General features: G+C 45.2%; 1 protein-coding gene across 7 annotated transcripts in view; it reads left to right on the plus strand.

Moving 5' to 3' along the window:
• The window catches only part of ARHGAP26 (Rho GTPase activating protein 26), a 470784-nt gene extending 447821 nt beyond the window's left edge, over positions 1 to 22963 (plus strand). The window contains exons 21-25 of one of the 7 annotated variants that reach the window (XM_043913113.1): positions 1996 to 2106; positions 2242 to 2271; positions 8246 to 8337; positions 9222 to 9320; positions 16763 to 22963. In XM_043913113.1, the coding sequence (XP_043769048.1) occupies positions 1996 to 2106; positions 2242 to 2271; positions 8246 to 8337; positions 9222 to 9320; positions 16763 to 16851 (421 nt within the window). In that variant the 3' untranslated portion in view covers positions 16852 to 22963. Of the gene's footprint in view, positions 1 to 1995; positions 2272 to 8245; positions 8338 to 9221; positions 9321 to 16762 lie in introns of all 7 variants that reach the window. The other 6 variants (XM_043913110.1, XM_043913114.1, XM_043913112.1 and 3 more) reach the window with 6 other exon arrangements.
• Positions 22964 to 23743: the final 780 nt, after the last annotated feature.

Below are 23743 nucleotides of genomic sequence, written 5' to 3' on the forward strand. Positions count from 1 at the left end.
ATAGTTGTTTTTTGGTTTGTCTCATCTCGTGAAATACACTGTATGCTCTGCAAGTCAGACCCCTTGGTAAATGCTGAATTGTATTTCATTTGTTGTCTTGATCACACTGTGTGTCCAATAAGTTAGTCATTGCTAGAATAATTGAGAAGAGAAGAGCCATACTCTTCAAATGTAATCTCTTCTATTATATGAATTCCATCTGCTGTATGAATCTACCAGACGGAAGACTGAAGGCAGGATTGAGTATTTTGTTGGGATTTACAATGTGTTGAGTCTATTTGGGTCTGTCTGTTGCTGCATTCCCATTTTCCCTTGCAAATGTGGTAGGCATCCGAAGGAAACTCATAAATCAGTGGTTAAGAAGGTTTCTAGTGGATCTATAAAGAAACTTGGCATAGCCTAGAGAACCAAAGCAAGTCCTACTACCCAGAGGCAATGCACTGTGGCAGCAAGAGCCTTGTGCTTGGAGCCAGCAGATTGGGGTCGAAAACTCGGCCCTGACACTTAGAGCCTGAGTATCTTCAGGTAAGCCTCGAATTGGCCCAAGTTCCCATATCTATGAAATGGGAATTATAATAACACCTCTTGGCTAGATAGTTGGGTTAAATGAAATTCATTAATTTAGTGAATAATTATTTCCTGAAAACCTCTTAGGCACTATTTTAGAAGTTAGAGGTACAGCAGTAAACAAAATGAACAAAAATCCCTGCTCATAGAATTTATATTCTAGAAATACAATACCATAGTGGCATTTACTAAATGTTTCATTCAGTTAGTCTGAGGATATTCGACGAACTCACACAATGGGATTTTACTGTACACTTCTGTAGGAATTTATATTACAACTGTAGATAATTAAGGCCATTATTGAGTCTCTCATCTGAGTTGAAGATATCTCATTAAGTAGAACATTTATGTGTTCTTGCTAAGTCCTGGAATGTTTAGACAGTGTGTTCCCTGGAATTGGATTCATACAGTGCTTGGGTCAGAAAGGCCAGCCGCCGTCCAGGGCTGCAGGTGGTGTGGCTGGGTGGTTTCTGCGTTGTTTTGGTGTTTGCGCTATCTATGCCTTAATGCAGTTTCACAGAGTTGCTAAGATGTTTGTTTGTATAATTTGTGAAATAAGTCAAAGGGCTAGCATGACTACTTAAAAGCCACCAACCATGTATGTTATAGTGAGTGATTTCAACCTTTCCTGTCCAGCTTTTTGATCAGCCACCCATCAAAGAACAAATTGACAGATTTAAGCTTTAAGTTCATTTTTTCATTGCCTTCCATCTTGGACTTTTTCTTTGAGTATCAAGATGCCCAAAATCCTTCAAAAGAGAAAGAATAAGCCTGGAAAGCAAACCTCAGAGGGACAACTGGGTGCTGCACACAATTGTGTGCCCTCTCCCGGGAGGTGTGTGTCCAGACCCATCCTCCACCTGCGATCACTTTCCTAATGCAGTCCTTCTCTGGGTCTCCAATGGCACACAGCCCGTTTACTTAAAAATGTAAACAGGAAATCGTTTTCTGGTGGACTGGCCTGTGTGGCACTCCCCCCGCCCCCCCCAAAAAAGGTCATTTTTGCTGAGACACAACTTTCTAAACACATAGCGGTGGAAGCTGGAGGCTGGTTGTAAGCTAGCCCTGCCCCAGATGGAGGTCAGTGATAGGATGTGGGTGTGGGAACCCATGGATGTGGGTTCAGGACATTTTTCACTGATGGCCAAAGGCACAACAGACAACTGCAGAAGCTCCTGTCACCTAGAAAGCAGTTGCTCTGCAGGGCAAAGAGACATGTTACTATCCAAGGAATTCCAGAACAGGCATTACTTGGAAGACACGGAGGTTTGGTCTGGAGAAATGTGACTTGGCACTGAAGACACAGCCTGGGTTCAGTGCCCCTCCAGTCTCTCCAGCTCCCTGTCATTCAGCCTCGCCTGAACCTCCTGTGCTCCCGCTGTGGTTTCCCTGTGTGCTGACGAGTTTTTTGGTGGTTATGTCTTGCAGCCCCCCGAATCCAAGCCCAACTTCACCCCTCTCGCCATCTTGGCCCATGTTCTCGGCGCCATCCAGCCCTATGCCCACTTCATCCACGTCCAGCGACTCATCCCCCATCAGGTCTGTTGCAGGGTTTGTTTGCTTTTTTGTTGCTGCCGTTGTTCTCTCATTGGCTTGGTCCTCTCTTCATGCAGTGTTCAGCCTCCTCGTCAACTTTGTTCCCTGCCATCCAAACCTGCACTTGCTTTTTGACAGGCCAGAAGAAGCAGTTCGCGAAGACTCCAGGTAAAATCACGGATGATGATCACTCTGTTCCTGCTTATCCAAAGCTGGTCAGGGATTCCAGCCTCAGAGACCAAAGCTGGGAGGGACCATTTGCATGAACCAGCATGGCATTTTTCATGCCCCTCTGAACCCTTCCTCCAGTTTCTGAATTTATTTGTGGTGCCTAGAGTTTGGGGAGAGAGTGCTTCTTGAAAGGGCTCCTGTTTAGATTGCTCTCTGAATCAGGAAGCTCTCTGCGCTTTAGAACAAGATAATTTCAAAGGGAACAGTGCTGAGACACGTGCCGGCCTTTTCTCCCCTCATTTTTATCAGGTAGCATCAGGCAACATATATTTGTGGAGTTGGGTTTCTGGCCATGAATATTGACACCTAGATGATGAGACCCAATATTGTAAAGTAATTAGCCTCCAACTAATAAAAATAAATGAAAAAAAAAATAGATGATGAGACCCAGACCAGTTGGGAGAGAGACAAATATAATACAGAATAAATTGTTCCTTACCTTCCATGCAGTCCCAGGAACCCTTGTGCTCCCAGCCTGAGTCTGTCTCCAGGTGTCATGAACCCTTAGCTCTTATGGGAACAGGTGACACCTCTTTCTGTGGGTTTACCTAATTCTTCCATCCAAGGCCCAGGCTGTAGTTTTTCCCTGCTTTGATGACACGCAGACTTAATTCTTTGCATTTGAGTTCTTTGGAAAAAAGAAGCTGTTTAAATCCTACAAAAGAATTCATGAGGATGCTGCAGAGTCCCTCCGCTGTGGAGGTCCCCAGCATGTGTGTGTCTTGCACTGATAGTCTCTGCTTTCAGACAGCCAAAACATGGAGCCTAGTTATAAGCTTCATCAGTACTTCAGGCCATGGCAGTGTTTTCTCACCCATCTTTTCCTCATAGCTGGTTTTCTCCAACGGAGAAAGCCTCCCTAGCAGAGAGGCTTAAATAATCAATAAAGCTGTGTCTCACTTTAAAAAAAAAGAAACACCATGCTATTTATACATATGTACATACATACCTGGGTGCTCCCCAGGTGGCACAATGGTAAAAGTCCGCCTGCCAGTGTGAGAGATGCGGGTTCAATCCCTGGGTCAGGAGGATCCCCTGCAGTAGGAAATGGCAACCCACTCCAGTATGCTTGCCTGGAAAATTCTATGGACAGAGGAGCCTGGCAGTCTACAGTCCATGGGGTCACAAAGAGTTGGACACAACTGAGCGCGTGTGCACACACACACAGATTACTTTATTCTCCTCCAGGCACTTCCATATCTATCATTTTGTTGTATCTGCATGTGAGAATGAGAGAAGAAATGGCCTGAACCCTGTTACAGAGAAAGAAAACTAAGGCACAGAGAAGTGACTTGTATATAGTCACATGACTCATGAGATCCAATCCAGAATTCAGGACTTCTTGCCCTCAACCAGCACTCTTTCCTCCAAATACATGGGTAGCCCCAAATTTGAGTTTTCATGCTTCCCAGCCCAATAGCCTGGCCTGCTTTTCTAGGTTTTATGTCTAGCTTTTTCCTTGAAAATGGGAAAGAGAGAGCTATTCACTATATCCTTTTATCCTCACCCTGGGAATAAGGTAAAAATACAGATTATACTTTTCTTGACAATCAGATTATCTCCTAATTATTTCTTAGGTACATTCTGGGAGATGTTAACTTTCAAGGACAGCAGATATATGGCTTGAATTGTTCTGGTTAGATCATTGATTGCCCCGTGAAGACCTGAACCAGAGCCAAAATATGGCTCCTTCATTTTGATCAAAAGAAAGTAAAATCTTCAGAACATTAGCCCTTGAATAGAATGGGTTGGGGGACTCAAGCCAGTAGAATCATTCAGCTAAACAAAACTGAAATGTGCTCTGCTTTGACGGTTTTCATTTTTCTATATCTCTAAGCTTTGGGGCCCTATTGCCTGTCCAGTATCTCCACCTCTCCACTCTGTCACCCAGAAATTTCCAGGTTTAACTCTTTTAGCTATTCCTTTTCCAAAGTATTTCTAGATTGGCAGAGGACAGTAGCAGCAGAATCTGTACTCCCCACGTGTCTGGGTTCATGATTACTCAGGACCATTCATTCCAGCCCTCGTTGTAATGGCGCCATTTGGATGATGCTGTTGCACAACCCTGTAGGATGCTGCCATTTTGAAATAGGCAAGACAGAGTAGGACTTACAATTGGCTATCACTGAGCTGACCATGTGTGCCAAAGCGAGCATGGATGGGGACACAGCTGGGGAGCCAGCCAACAAAAGGCAAAAATCCCATAATTGCTGTTGCAATATGCAGCCAAGAGGTGGGGGCATATACCCATTATTCAGGTCCAATGAACCATTCCCCCAAATCCACTTCCAGAACATGAAGTTTCAGATTTCCTTCCCTAGACAGAGCTTTTAAAAATAAAAACTTAATTAGACCTAATTAATGGGCCCATGAACTTCTATATAAATGTCTTCTCTGGAAGAGGTTTGGTCCCCCCTCTTCAAAGCATTGCTTTGTTTGTTAGTTCAAGCTCAGGAACGGAGGTGCCTTTCACAGCACGGCAGAGAAAGGGAACTGGAGGAGTGTTCCCTTTCCTTTCACTTGTACCTCTAGAAAAGGGGTACCCCACCCCAAATTCCTAACTTGGAATCACACAAGGGCTCCTGGAAATTATGCCAAAATGATCAGACTGTTGCATCTTGCCAGTCTAGCTGAGCCCACCTCCCTGGACAGTGCAGACAGTGGGTTGTCATTTTGCAGAGCTTGCAAGGGCAGTTGAGGGAAACTCCTCTGAGTGCTTTCCTGGCCCCGTGCCATGCTCAGAGGCAAAAATTAAAAATGAACTAGCAGAAGGTTCCAAGCTTGTTTGTGCCCTTGAAAGCCCCACTGAGGTCTGAAGGGCACTGTCACAGAAGAGTCACGGGCACCCCAGGCTCTCTGTGTCCAGGGTAGAGGTGCTCTGTGGAGAACAGGGAGCAGAAGAACCAAAGTGGAGATCTTTTGTTTCTTTAATCAGAGCCAAAACCTACAAATAAAACCTGTGTGCCAACAGGATCTGTTTTGGTAGAAACCCTACCTAATGCAAACTGCTCAGGGCTTTTGATAAGGAGAGAGTGACATGGGGCTCTGTGGGACTCGGTGGGACTCAGGCTAGCAAATTCTTACAAAGAGGAAGCTTTCCCCTGGGTAGGGCTGCCAGATGTAGCAAATAAAATGAAGATTCAGAATATCCAGTTGAATAGTAAACCACAAATGTTTGTTTAAGTATATCCTGTGCAATATTTGGGACATACACTAAAATAGTATTCCTAGTTGATCTGAACTTCAGATTTAACTAGCTGCCTTGTGCCTTATTTGCCAGCCCTTGTCCTGGGGAACAAGAGTAGTTCCTTTTAGAAGCAGCCCTTGTATCATTTCTCCCATTCTTGGCTCACGTGCCGTGGAGGTAGGAGGAAGCCCTCTTGTAGACTGTCAGTCACCTCTTAATTTGAAACAAAAGCAGGATTCTCTCCTGACCTTTGTTCTTATATTTAATATGCTGCTTTATTGAATGTTATCATTGTTAAATCTCCCAAACCAGATATTAGTGGAAAATTTACTCCTCTTGAAAGACAGTCTTGGGCATCTGAGGTATTCCCCCTGCTTCCTTCCTGCCAGACACCCAGTTGATTTCCCTGGCTTGTCCCTGTTTTGTCCCATTCCTTGTATTTGAGGAGGTTAATAAGTAACCTCTATGAAAACCCAGCCAGAGAATCCTTGCCTCAGATGATTTTTGCCTCACTTTTTATCTCCCGTCCCTGGTCCCTGTCCTCTCCCCGCAACTGCTCTACCCCGTCCGCCAGGGACAATGACCCTGGCTCGTGGCCACTGCATTCTCCTTCCACGTTCATGTTATTGCGGGCTTCACTTGCCTGTCTGTAGAGAATTTTGGTTGTTTTAACACTTTTCACAAGCAGATGCTCTCTGCTCCCCATTCCGTCAAAAGCAGACAAACAAACAACAACAAAATAAAACAATAAAACTTCAATCTCACATTGGCTGTTTGGCCCTTGGTGGTCAACACATAGACTTGGTTTCGTTAGATCACAGACTGCGCCCCTTGTCCTGAACTTAATCCTAATACTAATGATAATTATGTAAGAGGAGCTGGTTTCCAGCTGGAGCTGATACATTCTAAAGGCTCTTCCTCCTTTCACTCCCAGCAAACCCACTTCATGTTCTCCCACTTGCCCAGTTTTCTCCCACCCAGTTGTTATCTCCTGGTTACTAGAAGACCAGGGAAAACACCAGTAAACTGCACCTCAGCAACAAATTCTGGATAGCCATTTATCCGCACAACAGACCTGTTACGTCACCTTTCCTTCAATTTTCATGGAACCAAGACTAAAAGTTTTAAATACCTGGCCATGGTACAGGTTTCCAAACATCCATAACGCCTCCTTCCAGTGGGAAGCTGGACTTGGTGACTCCAAGAGTAACAGTTCTGTAGTGATCGAAAGTACCCTGATCCTTCTGATCATGTCTGGATTTACCTAAGACCATTCCTCTACTAAATCTCACTCGGCCACTTGAAATGGAGGTTTAGCCTCCCTGGGTCCTTGAGGCCCTCCATTAGCCAAATAAAGGTAAAGCAAATAATACGTATCTCTTGAATAATTGTCTAACCCAGAGGACTACTTGCTCTTCAGCTACTCTACCCTGGAGCCCCTAAATGTGCTTCCTAAGATAGCTTAGGAGAAGAGAGAGGTTGCTTTCAGCAAATGAAGACCGCTGAAACATCCATTTGACCGTTTGACCGCTAAACATCCATTTTCTTAAAACCTTTGAGAAATCATAGATCTGTTGGAACTGGTTGAATATCAAGACAAAAATTGATTTAGCAGTGCTTGCAACTTGTACTTTAGAACATGGGCTCATAATCTGTAGCCACTGGGTCAAATCCAGCCTGCCTCCTGTGTTTGATAAGTATAAAGTTTTGCTGGAACATAGCCTCACTCTTCCATGTACATCTTGTCTGTGGCTGCTTTCATGCTACAGTGCAGAGTTGAGTAAAAGCAGCAGAGACCATATGGCCCATGAAGCCTAAAATGTTTATACTGTGAGCCATTTACAGAAGGAGTTTGCCAACCCCTACTCTAGAAGAATGGTTCTTAACCCTCGTTGCTCGTGAGAGTCACTTGGCGAGCTTTGTAAAAATACTGATGCTGGTTTCTGCAAGTCAGGGTGGAACCCAGACATCTGCATTTTTTGAAGTGCTTCTGATTCACAATGAGTGTCAGCACTCCTTGAATGAGAAAGGCACAAAAAACTGCCACAGTGTCCCTTCTCCCTTCTTCATCCCCACACACGTGTACACACGTATGCTCATACACACACACACACACACACACATGATCATGCCCACACCTTGACTGCTCCCCACCCTGCCCTGCCCTGCCCTGGGGGTCCGGGAGTTCCAACTCTGGAATCCTGCTCCACCAGCCCAATGAGAAAGAAGTAACATCTGCGAGAGCTAACGTCAGCCCTGGGCCTGGAGCCCAAACCCATCTTTGCTTGAATTTCTCCTTTTCAACTCCTTGAGCATTGCCGGCTTCTAGCATGGTCTGCTGGGAGTGTCCTCAAGAGCAACTTGGAAATTCTTTCCTGCCTTCACTTCCCTACTCCCCAGCTAGTCCTGCTCCCCATACAGGGCCCAGCCTGCCCCCCCCCCCAACTGTTCAGCTCTTATGACTCCCAGGTCAAGTTTTGACTTGGCACAACATGACCCCACAAGAAGAGTGGTTTTCCCGGGCTTCTGGCTATTCTCTGCCTATTTCTCGTTTTTACTCTGGTGACCTTTGTGACTTTCCTACCTCATGTTTTGCCATCTGGCTGCCTTGTCAGGCTCTTCCCACAAGAGAGGGCTAGGCCGCTTGCAGGGAAGGAGAGGAAGAGAGATGAAATATCTTGCAGAAGGTTTTTTTAAAATGCTCATTAAACTGTTTTCCCCCAGCACACCATTCCGGAAGGCAAAAGCCTTGTATGCCTGCAAAGCAGAACACGACTCCGAGCTCTCATTCACGGCAGGGACGGTGTTCGATAATGGTGAGTTTTTCAAATAAATAACTGGAGTTGTCAGAGTTGCTTTCCACCTAAGGAAAATTTCCATAGAACAGGTAAGACTGAAAAGGACTGTGTATATGTGTGTGTGTGTGTGGGGGGGGGGGGGGTGGTCTTTTCCCACAGTGAGAGAGCAGTGGCAGAACTCAAGGAATCACTGTCAAGAGAGGACGAATGGAGTCACCTCCTCACTGTGACAGGACAGTGTTGTGGAGATGTCATGGGCATTGAATGCAATAGTCCATGCACAGGCTTTGAGCATCAGGGGGCTGGACAGAGCAGGGAGACAAAGCAGTGGAGAACAGGAACCCTGCAAGTGGGCAGAAGGTTTGGGTGGGGCCTGTGGCCACAGGGTCTATGCCTGTCTTCTGGGGTTCCAGGGGATTCACTGTCCATGGCAGCTGAGGCCGGTTTCTGAGATGGTCCAGTGAGCTCAGGGCGTCGGGTGAGCTTGGGGCAGATAAGCTGTGCTGCATCCCTGCTCGTCCTTCCCCCGTTTCCCGGAGTGGGAAGTTGACCCCAGAGTCAAACCACCCCTGCCAAGTGCCAGCTGTCCTGCACAGGCATTCCTGCAGGGAAATGGATTCGGGCACCTGCCCCAAGGGCCTTGGGCTTGCTTGATGCAACATTTCCTTGTTCCATTTGTTTGTATTCCTCCCTCCAAAAAAAGGGAATATTTTAAAAAATGAAAATTGGTGGAGTTGATGTCCCAATGTGTCATAACTTATTATTGGCCTTGAGAGAAAAATCAGGATTCTGGGGAAAGGCCCAAGTTTCTGTTGCGGCTGAGATTTCCCCAGATGTAGTTCTCCTTGGGGGTTAATCCCTCTAGATGCCTGGGTGAAAGGGTCTGTTTGTTTTGCTCAAAGGAGGAAGCAAAAACCAGCTGCCTGGTTTCCGGAACTGGACATGCTCTGGGCCTCCCTCCTTGACCTCAGGTGGGGCAGGGGCAGAGTTCCCCGGCAGGGGTGAGTTAACACTGCGCACTGCTCCTTCCCCGTCCTGACCGCGCAGTCCTGCCTAGAGCTGGACCACACCTCCTACCACCTGCCTGAGACCTGGAAACGTGGGAATGCCAGGGCTCCCATGTAGCACTGGACAGCCTGAACTTGAGATTCAGGCCACTGTAGCGCAATCCCTGGCTTGACCACGTGATTATGTGTGGCCTCAAGCAGTGACTTAACCTCTCTGTGCCTCAGTCCTCTCTGTCATAGAGAGAGAACAGAGGGATGTGAGAGAAGACTGAGGTAGTGTACATGACATGTTTAAAGTAGTACTCAACACACAGTGAGCTCTCCGTGTCTTGCTTTTGTTAATGATGATCATCATTCCACTAGGTCTGTTTTAGAGAAAGGCCCTGATGCTCTTATCATTTACAATGACAGTTTTCCTTCTTAGCTGCTAATACAACCCAGCTCTGGCTTGCTCAGCTGGGCAGTAGGTACTGCACCTCAACACCCCAGATCCTGGCTCTCTGTAAGGGCCTTGAGGTCCCAGCCAGAGCAGAGATGGGCTCCTGGGGACCAGCCTTGAGTGCATCCGTATGCAAGGGGGCTTCCCCACTGTGTGGCCAGCTCCTGCCTTCAGCATGGCAGAGATAATAATCAGGCTTGAGTAGATAAAATGGGAAACAGGTCACAGAGCACCTGGGGAATTCCCAGGTCACACTTGGTGGCCCTTGATCTGAGCCGGCAGGGCTGGGAGTGAGCCCATAGCTCCTCATGTATGGTTCTCAAAGTCCCCAGAGCACTGTCCTTAAACCTTTGCTCTATTAACTTTCATTTGGGTTCTTTAAAAATCAAGGTATACAGACAGCAAGCCAAGCCATCTCTCCTGTCAGCAGCTGGAGCTTTTAGGTTCTGGCACACCTGTAGATGAAGTGAGTCCACTGAAGGTTGTCTAAAGCCATGTCCTCAGCAAGTGTCCCTTGTGAATAGGCCCATGTGCGGGGGAATCACAGCCCAGCCATAATATGACACAGTTTTCATGGCAGACAAATCAGTGGGCTGCATGCATGGGCTCTGGTGCTATGCTGTCAGCAGGGAAGGGGCTTCTGTACGTACATGAGCAAGAATTTAGAGGTCCCCACATCTGGCGGTAAATCCAGAGCTTAAAAGTCTGTCTTCTAAACCACAGTTCACTACAGTACCCCGATGGACAAGGGCCTGGTGTGTTCCTATCAGCTATTCACTCTGACAACACAGAGGACCCCTGATCCCGGGGCAGAGTGGGTTTAAGCTCACAAAAGGTCTGTGTAAGCATGTGTGTCTTGTTTGGGACTCCTCTTCCTGAGTTCAGCCTTCTTCCTTTTTTTTTTTTTTTTTAGACAACTTTATTGAGGTAGCCATATACCATGTAATTTACCCATTTAAAAATGTACATTTCAGTGGGTTTTAGTATATTTAGAGTTGTGCAACCATCACCATTACCTCATTCCACAATATCTTCATCACCCCCAAAGAAACTCTGCTCCCTTTAGCAGTCATGCCTCATTTATCCTAAGCCTGCTCCATCCCACCTAGATATCTGCTCATCTACTTTTTGGCACTATATAAATTTGCCTGCTCTGGATGTTTCATGTAAACGGAGTTATACAATACAGGGTCTTTGTAACTGACTTCTTTCACTTTGCATTATAGTTTCAACATCATCCATGTTGTAGTATGCCTCAGAACTCCATTCCTTTTCATGGATATACCACATTTTGTTTATTCATTTATCTGTTGATTGACATTTTTATTATTTCTACTTTTTGGCTCTTTTTATGAGTAATGCTGCTATAAACATCTTCACACAAGCTTTTGTGGGGACATAGATTTTCCACTCTCTTTGGTGATATACCACGGCATGGGCCTGCTGGGTCACATGGTAACTCTATGTTTAATTGTTGAAGGAACTGCCCAACTGATCTCCAGCAGGATTATACATTTGGCATTCCCTGCTTCTTTAGTTTTTAAGTCTCCTTTTTGAAGTAGTTTAACTAGCCAACTGAAAAAAGAAATGATACTTGATTTTTAACTGCCAAGTCCTCCCCTTCCCAGCAGGTTCTGTGACTGCTCCCGCCCCTCAATTCAGTAATTGTCTTCACCCCACAAGGGCCAATGATAGCAGGAGAGAGGCAGAGTACTTACCTGGCCTTCCTGTGGTCTCCGGGGATCCCAGCAGCATTACTGACACTAGTTTATTTTTAACCAGCAATGCCAGTGACCTTTCCAATTCCCTGAAAGGCAGAAGGCCACAGTAAGCCCTGAAGACAACACCTCTCAGTGTTCACTGAGCTGCAGTCAAAGAAGGATCTGACAAAATGTCGATCTAGTTTTTAATCTAGTTGGTTGGTAATGTTTTATGACTTCCAATTTTTAGAAAATGCTATTTAGACCCTACTTGCTCCATCCCTTTGCCTTTTTAGGAAAAAAAAGTAGACATTAAAGAAAAGAACTATTCACATGTCAGAGAGGTTTCTTCCTTGTTCTCTCGCTCAGCAATTTGTTGCTGAAGAGCCTAGGTAAGGCCTTAGCAGTGTGAGTGGCAAGCTCTGTAGCTGTCAGATTAAATCATCAGATCAATGAGAAGGAAGTTTTCTAATGACAGCATTAGAATAAATGAGTGAGTGAGTGAGTGTGTGTGTGTGTGTGTGTTTGTGTGTCTTGTCTTTCTCAGGATCAAGAAGCAGAAAAGAGGATGAAGAGGGAGGGGCTCCTTGAGGGGAAAGTCAGTTGTTTGTAATGATTTAATCTCCAGGCCTCTGGATTCCAGGGGCCCCCTGTGAATCTGGAGCGGCTGCCCAGTCAGCTCTTGGACTTTGTGCAGTGGGTAACGGCTGCGCAATACTCGGAAGTAACTCCAGTGGCAGCCCTTGCCAGTCTACTAGGAAACTGTGCGTTTTACCAAGAGCACCTCAGACAGTAACTGGAAAGAGAAAAACTGGTGTTCCCAGGAACATTAGTCATCTAGAAGCAGTACGACTAGTGATACCTGGAAATTCACATGGCATTCACTAAAATTGGGTTCTTGGGATGCTTTTATCCAGATGTGAGATGGGTCGGATCCTTCCTTCCTGGGGTAGAGTGCAGGGGTGAGTGCAGGCAGGGCCGCCCCAGATTTCCTCTGCTGATAAAGGACATCTCAGGCAGTGGGGTTCCCAAGAGAATTTCTCAGTGGAGTCTTTTAGCCTCCCCAGCCTCTCCAGGCATTTCTACCAGCTGCCTAACTGGTCTTACTGCATCTACTCCTGCCCCACTACCCAGGCGCTACACAGCAGCCAGATGATCACTTAAAAATGGAAGTCACATCATGTTGTTCTCCTGCTTCCAGTAGCCTCGTGTTGTTCTTAGAATTATTGACGAAGTCCTCCAGGTCCCGCCCCTGCCCTCTGGCCCGCTCTTCCCCTCCCTTGATACATAGCAGCCTCTGAGTCCTTCTTTATGTTCTTAAATAGGGTCGGCAAACTATGACCTGCCACTGACTGTTTTTGTAAATAAGTCTTCCCTGGGACACAGCCACCCACGCCTTGTGTTTACATATTATCTGTGGCACAACAGTGGCAGATTTGAGTAGTTTGACACTGATGATCTGGCTTTTTAAGAAAAACTTACACAGCACTGTTCTGAAATCACAACAAGCTTCTCCCCATCTTGGGGCCTCTCACTTGCATTACCCACTGCGTGGCCATCCACTTTGCATTATTTAGGTTTTAACTCTTCAAACTCTTGGCCCTCCATCCATATCCCTATCTTAGTCTCATTCTCTCCTCATCAGTTTACCTAAAATTACATGCTTACTTACTATAGATGGCCTCTCCCCTAGAGCAGAGTCTCTTCTTGTTCTGTACTGTGTACAGAATGTGGCACGTAGCAGGTGCTGAAGTAACATTTGTTAAATGAGTCCACTCATTCAACCACACAGGGGTCTGCACTCCTCCAGCTAGTGCTGCTTCACCTTGGGGCAGCCTGCTGTCAGGATCTTGGGCACACAGTTGCTCCTTGTCCATCGTGAGTGAAGGAGCTGGGAGAGCGTGAGTTGCCCGAGCAGGGGTGTATGATGTGAATATGGACTGAGCAGAGAGAGAGTAGTTGGCAGTAAGCACAGCCATGTCAGCAGCAGCTTTTATTTGTTATAATGCCTGCTGGGCTGGAGAGCTGCCCAGGCAGCTCACTGCAACACCTTGTGTGTTTATATAGCATAGGGGACACTGGTACAATTCAGAAGGTTGGATGTTGGTGTGATTCAACCCAACAAGTACTTACAAGCATCTTCAATGCCCTGGGAGCATTAGGCTAGGCCAAAGGGGTAGTGCTTAACGCCTCAGAGCCTGGGGTCAGATGTCCTGAGTTCAGATCCACCTCCACCATCTGCCAGCTATGTAATTGGGACTAGAAGTTTAACTTCTCTGAGTCTTTGTTTCTCATTAGTAACATGAGGATAACAGCAGGAGCAACTCTGTAGACATGGTGAAGATGAAAAGAGGTCCTGCAGGGGGAGCACTTAGCAAAGGGCCCACCAGTTAGTCTCCATGGGCACCATCATTCTTATTCTCAAGGATCACCTCCTCTGGTTGGTTAGGGGCGTGATAAAGTGGAAGAGGGCTTGGTTTCTGGGATCAAACAAATTGGGTTCAAATCCTGGTTCTAACGTAGTGCCCCTGCATGAATCAGTTTACCTCTCTGAGCCTTAATTTTTTCTCAGCTATAAAATAGCGATAATAGTAGTACAAGGTAGGATCCTTAAGATTAAATGAGTCCGTCTCTGAGTCCATGGCTGTTTCCCAGTCACCATTTGTAGGTGTTGGCTTCTTTCATTGTAATTCACGAGAAGAGAGTCAGTGAAGTATGTTGAATGATAGAATACAAACTAAAATGCACTGAAAAACTAGTTAGGGAAAACAAGCTTAACACATTTCAACAGCATTAGTAAGACCTATGAATAATATGCGGTATATATGATGAGAGTTCCAGGAACCTGGGGAAGGGAGGGAGCAGGTAGATGGCATTCCATGATGATATTTATGGACGAGGTGGGGCTTCAACTGAGCCTTGAAGTGCGAGGAAGGGAAACAAAAGATGACAGAAACCTGGGGGTTGTGGGGCGGCCTCTTTTCTTCGTCAGTTCTTACTATCACTTCATTGCAGGGGCATTTTGGCACAGAGAAGTCATAACTTTCTCTGAATGAGTTAAAATGCAGATCCCTGGGCCCCCTCCTCGAGATTCTGCTGTAACCGACATGCCATGAGGCCTAGGAATCTGCAGTTTTAATAACTGTGCAGGTGGTTCTGTTGCACCTGGTCTGGTACCATGCCCTAGTGAGGCCTAGCTTGCTGACTGCACTGAGTCAGCAGTCTGACCCAAAGGCTTCATCATCCTCTGCCATCCCCCATGGCATTTCTCTCGTTCTTTAGTTTGGAGGGCCTCCTTTGTCCCCTCTGATTCTTCCCTTATTCTGCAAATTCCATTTCTAATGTTTGCACACATTACAATCTCTGCACCCGAACTGTGTTTGAACACAGGAACAGAGAGAGTCTGAAAGAGATGGACTCAGTGCATCCAGTAGAACAGCAACTCAGCGAGGAGCTTTGCTGTTAAATAGGAGGTGACTTTTTTGGGTTTTTAATTTGTGTGTTGATTTATTCTTTCTAGGTCTTTTGTTTATGGGAGTGAGTTTGATTTGTTTGGTTTGGGTTCTGAACATTTGAGATTTCCCCCAGCTTAGGTAGTTGTTGAAACCAGGTTGTTGAGACTCAGGTTTGACCAGGAAAGTCCTGCTGACCAGTCCAAATTACTGGTCAAATGATGCAGGCTCTCCTACTGACTCACACATGCTGAGCATTTACTGTGCTTTCTCCGTGTTGGCTCCTGAACCTCCAAGAGAGTCCACCGAGGGGAAGAGAGTGTTTGTTTTTTTTTTAATCACCACTTGATAGGTTGAAGAAACTGAAGTAATCTTGACAGTATCAGCTGGATAGATGGGCAGGAGGCTGGGGTGTTTGGGTGCTAGCATTTCAGTGGTGGGCTGAGAGAGCTTGGTCGTTGGAGACGCTGCATTGCTTTTAAGCTGTGTTGTGTTCTTTCTTTCGTCCATGGAACTTCTCTCCCAGACTCCTCCCTGTGTGGTGTCATGAATCCAAAGTACCCTTGCTACTTGGATCTATTCCTAGAGAAACAAAAGCATGCAAACATGTTGAAGGCCAGCTCATAGGTGTTTGATCTTGTCTTTACCTACAGAAGCCTTCAAAATCTAGCCAAGGTTGACACTGATCTTCTGTAAGCCTCAGTGGCGATCCTTCTGCTGCTTCTACATTTAGTCTGTTTGGTCTCTGTTCTTCCTTCTTTCCCTACAGACCAAAACTAGTGCTGTATTGTAGTGTTGGGGGTGGAAATGCTTTTCTAAGATGAACTCAGGAAGTCATTTAATTAGCCTAGGAAGGGAATAGGGGGGAATTCATTCTCTCCAAACAATCTTGGAAAAATTGGTGTTTTCCTAAAATGTTAGGAGCAAATATCCTGCCTCACCCAAGAGTGATTTGTATATTCCCAGTTCACAAACATGTACAGCCCCCTCTCCCAAGTCCATGATCCCTTCTTTCTCCCTTCCTGCTGTTGACTGCTTTGCGGATTCAGCTGGATTGTGTGTGTAATTTTTACAATGTCACAGTGGTTTCCATGGAGATGGATTGTCATATCACAGAACATTGGGTATGTAGTCTTTGGATATGGAAAAATCAAAGGGGTAGAAATTTTCTAAACTGCAATAGAGAGGGAGAGGACAGCTTTCAGACTTGTATATAGGAAAGAGGAAAACTGTAGAGAACAAGAAAGAAAACTAAGGAAGGGTATGGTTGGAAACAAGAGAGGGCCATTCAAACACTATAAGATACTTTTTAAAAATGCAGAGGGAATTTGCAAGAAAATTGGAAGCAGAGGGTCAGGATTTGAAGGGAAGTAAAATGATTAGGAGCTAGACATCTTTAAGGACTAGTTCTCAGCAGTCCTCCATGGGTACTTTGTCTGGTACATAGCCAGCACTGGGTGGGTAGATGAGTACATGGATGGATGGATACCTAGGTAAATATAGAGAGGGAATATAATGACTGTGACCTCTAGCCTAAAAAATTGAAATGTTACTTCTTTATAGTTAAAACCAGGAACTTCGCAAAGTCCATGAAACTCCTAAAATTGTAAGTAGAATTTGAGTGTCTGTGTCTTTTCTCCTTTTAATTATGGAGAAAGTTCAGAATGACCTTCACCAGGTCCCCCCAATGGGTGAAAAAACTCTGGTTTAAACAAATTCAAGAATTATGTTCCTTAACGAGCAACGGCACTCGATCTGTACGCTTCCTCCACACCAGCGCGGTCCGTATCCAGCCCCTTGCCCTATGTGTAACGTCATCTTCTCTCTCTGCTCACTTCCGTACAGTGCATCCGTCCCAGGAGCCTGGCTGGTTGGAGGGGACTCTGAATGGAAAGACAGGCCTCATACCCGAGAACTACGTGGAGTTCCTCTAACCGGGAGCCCTGGCAGAACTGCTGAGCTTTCCACGGTATCCACGACAACTGCTGATTCCAGTGTTGTGGGCCCTTGCTCTTTGCCGCTGAGAAATACAGGGTGACTGACTCTGCTGCTACCTGTCAGCACGAACATTTTCGTAAACTCTGGTGTCACACATCCCCGCGATCATCTCAGCTGACATGCGGTGATACTGCAAGAAAGAGACGGAAATCAGCAGAGGAGGCCATTTGATTTTGATAACCACGAGAAAGGCTTACAGAGCCATGTCTTTTATTTAGCACCCTACATGGGGTGTGCTCATTTTGTTTTCACAGTCATCCAAGCCCCAACCTTCTGAAAAAGGAAGTCAGTGAGATACAAGTAGTCCCCAAGAGCATGCAGTGTAGCCAGCTCTGACAGGGCTGGGCAGTGGCCTGAGATCCAGGCTGGGTCCACTGCTTTTGTTTACAGTAGACACTCACTCTACCCCACCTCTGAATACTTGAGCCCTGCAGTGCTCCAGGCTGCTGGGTCTGTTTGTTTGCATGAAGGATGGAGAGGGGTCACGGCACTGGTTACACAAGATCCAATCTCACCATCTCTCAAGCAGCCATTGGCCCAGCATCAGCAGAATTCTGTCCAGTCCTCTCATGCAAGAGAACACACTCCAGGACCCCCCTCCCAAGCTGGGAACTTCTCTGCCACCGAGGGCTGCCATCACCTCATAATCATGGCGACCCAGCCTACTCTAAACCAAACCAAAAAGTAACACAAAATCTTTGCATGACATATTTTTTTGCCTCTTCCCCCTTTCAGTCATTTTTTGAATGGTTTTCCAACAACCTGGTCAAGTTCTGGACTTCCCTGATGGCTCAGCTGGTAAAGAATCCGCCTGCAATGCAGGAGACCTGGGTTTGATCCCTGGGTTGAGAAGATCCCCTGGAGAAGGGAAAGGCTACCCACTCCAGTATTCTGGCCTGGAGAATTCCATGGACTGTATAGTCCATGGGGTTGCAAAGAGTCGGACACAACTCAGTGACTTTTAATTAACCAGGTCTACTTGGGGGCAGATGGAATAGCAGCTGAGAACCGTTCCCTTTCTGATGAATTTCAGCAGCACCAGGATATATTTGGAGCAAACTAGTAACCTCGTGAGATTAAATTACATACAGGCTTAATGTTTCTGTTCTTGCATGCAACTCATGTCTGTTTTCTAGAGGGCAACATGCTGCCTCCTAAAGAGGGACACCGTCTATCTCTCTCTCTCATTCCCTCCCGTTCACCTCTCCTTCCTCCAGCCCCTGCCTGCCTCTAGCCTACCACTGACCAGCTCCCCTGGCCATGCCCTGTGTTGCTCAGCACTGGTCCCCTGGAGGTTTTCAGGCATGACTCCTGAGCTAATAACCCCGTGGCCTCCAGTTTAAAAGGACATACATGTTCACTGCCACTCAGAAAAAGGGAATTGTTTCTTAGACTTTTGGGGTGTGAGACTAATATCAGAAGCCATTGTGATTTAGGAGGACGCCACAGGGCTGGGGCATGGAAGGTGGGATGGGTACCTTCTGAGAAAGAGGATTTCCTGGACCAGAAGGGGCTGGGTCTTGTGGAAGACCACCTTGGATGGGGAAGTTTGGCTTGGACATTTCAACTCCACTTGGCTTCCAAAGAAGAGAGTCCCAGTATTTCCACACTTGAATGTCCCTGCAAGAGTGATTCTGGGCAGACCAACTCCAGAGTGAGGGACTGTCAGGCTCCCTGGGAGCCCTACAGGAATGGCAGCCATGTTCCAGAGTGTGTCCTGCTTCCGGAATTCCTCTTGAGGGAACTTTAAAGAAGAAAAGAAAAACTTGAATTGTGTTGAATTACTGTATCTTTTACATTTTTTTGAAAAGATAAATTTGTAAATAGAGTGATTTGAAATACTATATGGCAAAGTTTTATATTTGATATTCTTTAAGTTAGTTGCTTCACACGTTTAAGCTTTGATTGCTGAACAAGTGTGTATATGAGGCAGAGAGGGGGACACATGGTCACAGAGAGCCAAGGTCAGCCCCTCTCTTGCCTTGAGGAAGAAGATATTTTCACATATTCTTGCTGGTTCTTGGTGGTGGACATGGCACCTGAATGGTGTTCAGTCTTCTTTATCTAGATGTGGTTTTTTAAGCATTTCTTGGGCTTTGGCTTTGGAGATGGAAAGAGCATCTTCAGGCAATTAACTTTTCCAAGAACTCCTACCCAGTAGTAAGATGAAGCTCAGGATTTAAACAGGTGAGGCCAAGGGTTAGATTTTTTTTTTTTTTTTTCATTTTTCTTCTCAGGTGTATTTCTTGGTACCCCAAAGTACCAGGACAGAAGATGGGATAATTGTGTGCTCCTTGTATCTTATTCTTCTGGCACATCTATAAGGCTTTATAACCAAGTCCAAGCTAAAATTTGCAAATGTTGTGTGTCTAGGTTCTAAGAAAAACTGGCTTAGGATATTTAGTTCTTGATATGCTGCTTCTTCCTTTTTTCCTAAACATGTTTATTCATCTCAGATTTCCTCTGGCTCCAAAATAAGAAAAAAACTCCAAAGAGGGATGAAGATTGTGCTATTATAGCTTTCTAGATGACTTTAAAGGTAATAGGAGTTTGTTGTGATTCATTCCATCAGCTCAGGGATGACACAGCTATTACCCAACCCAGAGCAAGTGAGACACTACCAATGGATGAGGGAATAAGAATTAAGATTGGAGAAGACTGAGATAGGACTCAGGGAAGCTACTATTGAAAACCCAAGAAGAAAAGGCACATAGGGGCAGCATACATGTACTCCTTGCAGACTTTGAACAGCTTGGGGACCAGCACACTCTGTACCACTGTGCTTTCTAACTAGAGTGCAACATAATGCTTTTAATACATTTGACATTTTAGATCACCTGCCCCATCAGAACCTTAACTGGAGCTACTGTGGGGGCGGCCAGAAGGTCCAAACCCTGGCTTTCAGAGCTCCTTACCGAAGCGCACCTGTAGACATTTGGCCCCACCTTGACCACTTTGGAAACATGTCCCTGCCTCCTCAGTTAGCCCTGATTTGAAGCTGAGGGAAATTGGACTGGCGCCAATGGGAATTTTAGGTAGAGCCCTTCCTGGCTTCTCTGGGCAATGCTGGGCCCTGACAGATGGCTGCTCTGCTTCCCTTTCCCTGGCCAGGCTCCCCTCCTCCCCATCAGCTACAGAACTGGAGACACTGTTCAGAATATGAGCCAATGAAAAAGAAGGAACTTAAAGACTGAAAATGGGTTTTGCCCTCCACTACCTTTGCTCCTCACTTCTGACTCTTGTCTTTTGGAAGAAGGGATGTTAGGGCAGATTAGGGGAGTGAACTGGGTAACAGAGTGGAATACTGTGGACTAAAATCTCCGAGCTTTCCCAGGAGTCTCATGTTGCTTTTGGAAGGCCCTGGGATCAGGTGGGCAGACATAGCTTGAGTCTTCTGTGGGCATCAAGATCAGTCTCTCACTTCTCCTCCAGGTACTCCCAGAATTCCATAGCTATAGAATACCATGTCTTGAGAAGACAATTAGTTTCACAGTCTTCCCCCAACTCCCCAGGCAAGTGAAGTCCTGACTTGCTCAAGACTGATAATATTCTCTTCTCTCTTCAAATCTGAACATAGAGGCGTGTATCCTGTATAGCACTGCCAGCCATGGTGTCCCAGGATTGGAGCCAGGTTTTAGCTTGGTTTTTTAATATTTCTACAGACGATAAGTATTTCCTTATGTCAGACCAAACTGGGTTTTGTTTTTTTTTTCCAGCATAATTCCAGTTCATGTCCTCTTGCTGAGTCCTTTTTGGATAGAGAGGCAGAGAGAAAGAGAGAAAATGGAACAATCAGGTATTGGCCAACTGGTATTAGCAACACAAAGTCATGCTAGTGACAGTGTCATTTCAGGTTTGCCAAGACTCTGCAGTTATGTATGCCATGCCTATAGCTCAGATGGAGGTCCTTCTGCCATGAGAGCTTGTATCTAAGCAGCAACCCCAATGACACCAAAAACTATTTTGACTGTATAGGTCCTAAAAACATCCATGATTGAGGAGTAGTGAGCCCGAAATAATCAACTGAAGTAACACGATCAACTACTCATGACTGTCTATTGGCACATTTCATCTTCTGGCTCCTGTTTCCAAAAGAAAAATCTGGAGCACTCAGCTTTATAGACACAGAACTCCTAGGTACAACAGTGGCTGTCATGGCACTCACAGTTCCCCCTAGCATTGAATGTTTTATGAGCAATCATGTTACCCAAGTAGGTAGCCAGCGTTGAGGAAAATCAACAGCTTCTTGACTACCCGACTTTGAAAGGAATGGCCTGGGTGTTCTTCTAGGGAGTTATCTGTCATATCTGGCAAACTTGACAGTGATTATTTACCTAGACAACCCTTCCCCACTCTTTTAAGTCAGCTGTGTGTCCTCTCACACACCCTGTGTCGGCATTTAAAAAATGTATCTTCTTGTGCTTCAAATGTGTTTGACAGGCTGGTGTGCTGGGTGCAGAATCACTTTTCTGTAAGTGTAGCCTCCCAATGACAACAGCCATGGAATAATGGACCTTGCACAAACCTGAGACCTTACACAAACCTGAGCATACCTGAGACCAGACTCCACCAAGTCATAATTAGCTTTTTCTTTTTACTGCCTACAGTACCTATCTAACTAAGGAACTTCCTAGAGCAGAGGGAGAGGCCATGTAGAGAATCCACACATCATCCAGAGCCAGCCCTGGCTAAAATGTGGCCTCCTAATGGAAGGATTTGTATTCTTAGAAGAAAAAAGATTGGGTGTAAAGTAATGCTGGTAGCAGAAAGGGATAAACCATGCTGAAGAACTGTGGATTTTTTTAAAGAAAGATAAATGTAGTTCTTAATAGGGGGGGAAATCTATCACATGAAAAGGTCACAACTAATATTTTACAAAAGTTTTACAGGACACTACAAGATGAAAACATCTTTCAAGGCAGAATGCCTTAGCAAGCAAGGCTAAGGACCTTAGCACAGTCCTGGACCCATGTAAGTATAGCAATTACTATTACATCAGAATTCTACTGAGTGTAGTCAGTGAGAACCAAGAGGAGTGATAAAGTGTCAGAATTACCTGGGCAGTCCTGGAGGGGCCAAGACATTCAGCACCTTTCCACATCAACCATTTCTATAGAATTGTCCAAACAGACCCTGCATGCAGCTTTTTTGGGTATCCAGATGCCAGGGTCAACCTTGTACCTGTGAGAAGAGGTTCATCTGGTGATTCTTAAGTGTATCTGTATTAGTATGTGTTTGTGTGTATGTGTGTGTGTATGTACAGCTCACATTTACATATATAACGACACAGACTCTCTTCTAGAAACCCACATAAGCTGGCAGTTGCTGAGCCTTGACAGCCTTTAAGATTTAAAGGTTGAGAATTACAGAAACAAGAGAGGCTGTTGACAGATGATCAGAATGATCAAAGATGTAAATTAAGTGCCATTTTGAAATTTTGTTCATATTTATCAGGTGGTTACTATCTACAGCTATATTCCTTATTAACTTATTAAGAGTCATGTTGAAAAAAAAGATCAAACTCATAAACAGTAAGTCATTCATACTAGGCTAGTGTTCACAAGCACTCTAAAAGACATTTTGTCCATTACTTTGAAGAAAATATTTGCATGTTTAGTTCATAATTTAGGCTACCTTTGAGTATATTATAAAGTGCTGTGTGATATAATATCAATAAAGTACTTAAAAATGGCACTTTAATGTTTTTTTAAAAAACCGTAAATGCACTGTTTTAAACTTCAATTCAGTATTGAATATTGACTGGTGTGTAGAATCCTATTTCTTAATTAAAAAGTAACTTGTGACTAGAATAGAACTTTTCCCCTGTTATTCATAAAACAGTTTTGCCATGTTCGGGCTTTAGAACGGACAAACAAAAAAAAAAAACTATGCTTTCATGTCACTAAGCATATCTATAAAGAAAATATAGTTTCTGTTGAGTGACTTCTGAAACTTGGCTTTCTTACATTTGGTTGGTTTATGTGACAATCTCTGTGAAATGAGTGGAAGTATGATTTTTGCATTAAATGACTTTTCCATTTGGTGGTATGTTTGTCTCTTGAATTTCTGACAAAGTTTTGTTTTGATGTGATGCATATTTTAATATTTGTTTCAAATAAGCAAAGACCATGATCAGAAGTTACAAGTGGGTCTCCTGTGGTCCCTGGCGACAACCGCTGTGCTGATTTCTGGTTTCCTTTAGGGAGAGGTCCGCTGCTCGTGAACTACAATTAAGCTGCAGAGTCACATTCCAATGACTGTTTCTGAATTTATCTCTTGGGAAACATATTTTATTCTTCCTAAATTCGATTGTCAAATCAACCATTTTCTGGAACTTCCATTAACAGTCTGGAATAACCAAAGAGCCAGAGTGTAGACAGTCCTGTCACAAACTGGGTGTGTCTCCCAGGGTTGTATTAATAAATCAGTTACTTGTGACTTCTTGTCCCGGGCCAGCTCGTGTTACTGAGTTGTCTCATTCATCACATCCCCTCCAGGTACATCCTGAGTTTGCAGCCTGGGAGCCAGGTTTACAGTGCACTCCCAGCTTCTGCTATGAGAGCAGAGGAGCCAGGAGGAGAGGGGCAAGGGAGCCAGGACTTTGGGGATGGAGGGCAAGGCTTCTGATTCCAGAAGCTTGCCCTGGGCAAGCAGAAGGTGAGTGAGTAGGTGCCTGGTTCTGAGGGATGCCTGTTTGAATATGTGAGTCACATGTGAACTGTTTATCCTGTCCTTGTCTGCCACTTAGTAAGGGCTGGTTTACCACAGGAACAACACAGATTCACCGCACCTTCTTCCTTCACTGAGCTCATACCCTGCCCTGGAAAA

Source organism: Cervus elaphus, chromosome 9 (genome assembly GCF_910594005.1).
Source record: "Cervus elaphus chromosome 9, mCerEla1.1, whole genome shotgun sequence".
NCBI lineage: Eukaryota > Metazoa > Chordata > Mammalia > Artiodactyla > Cervidae > Cervus > Cervus elaphus.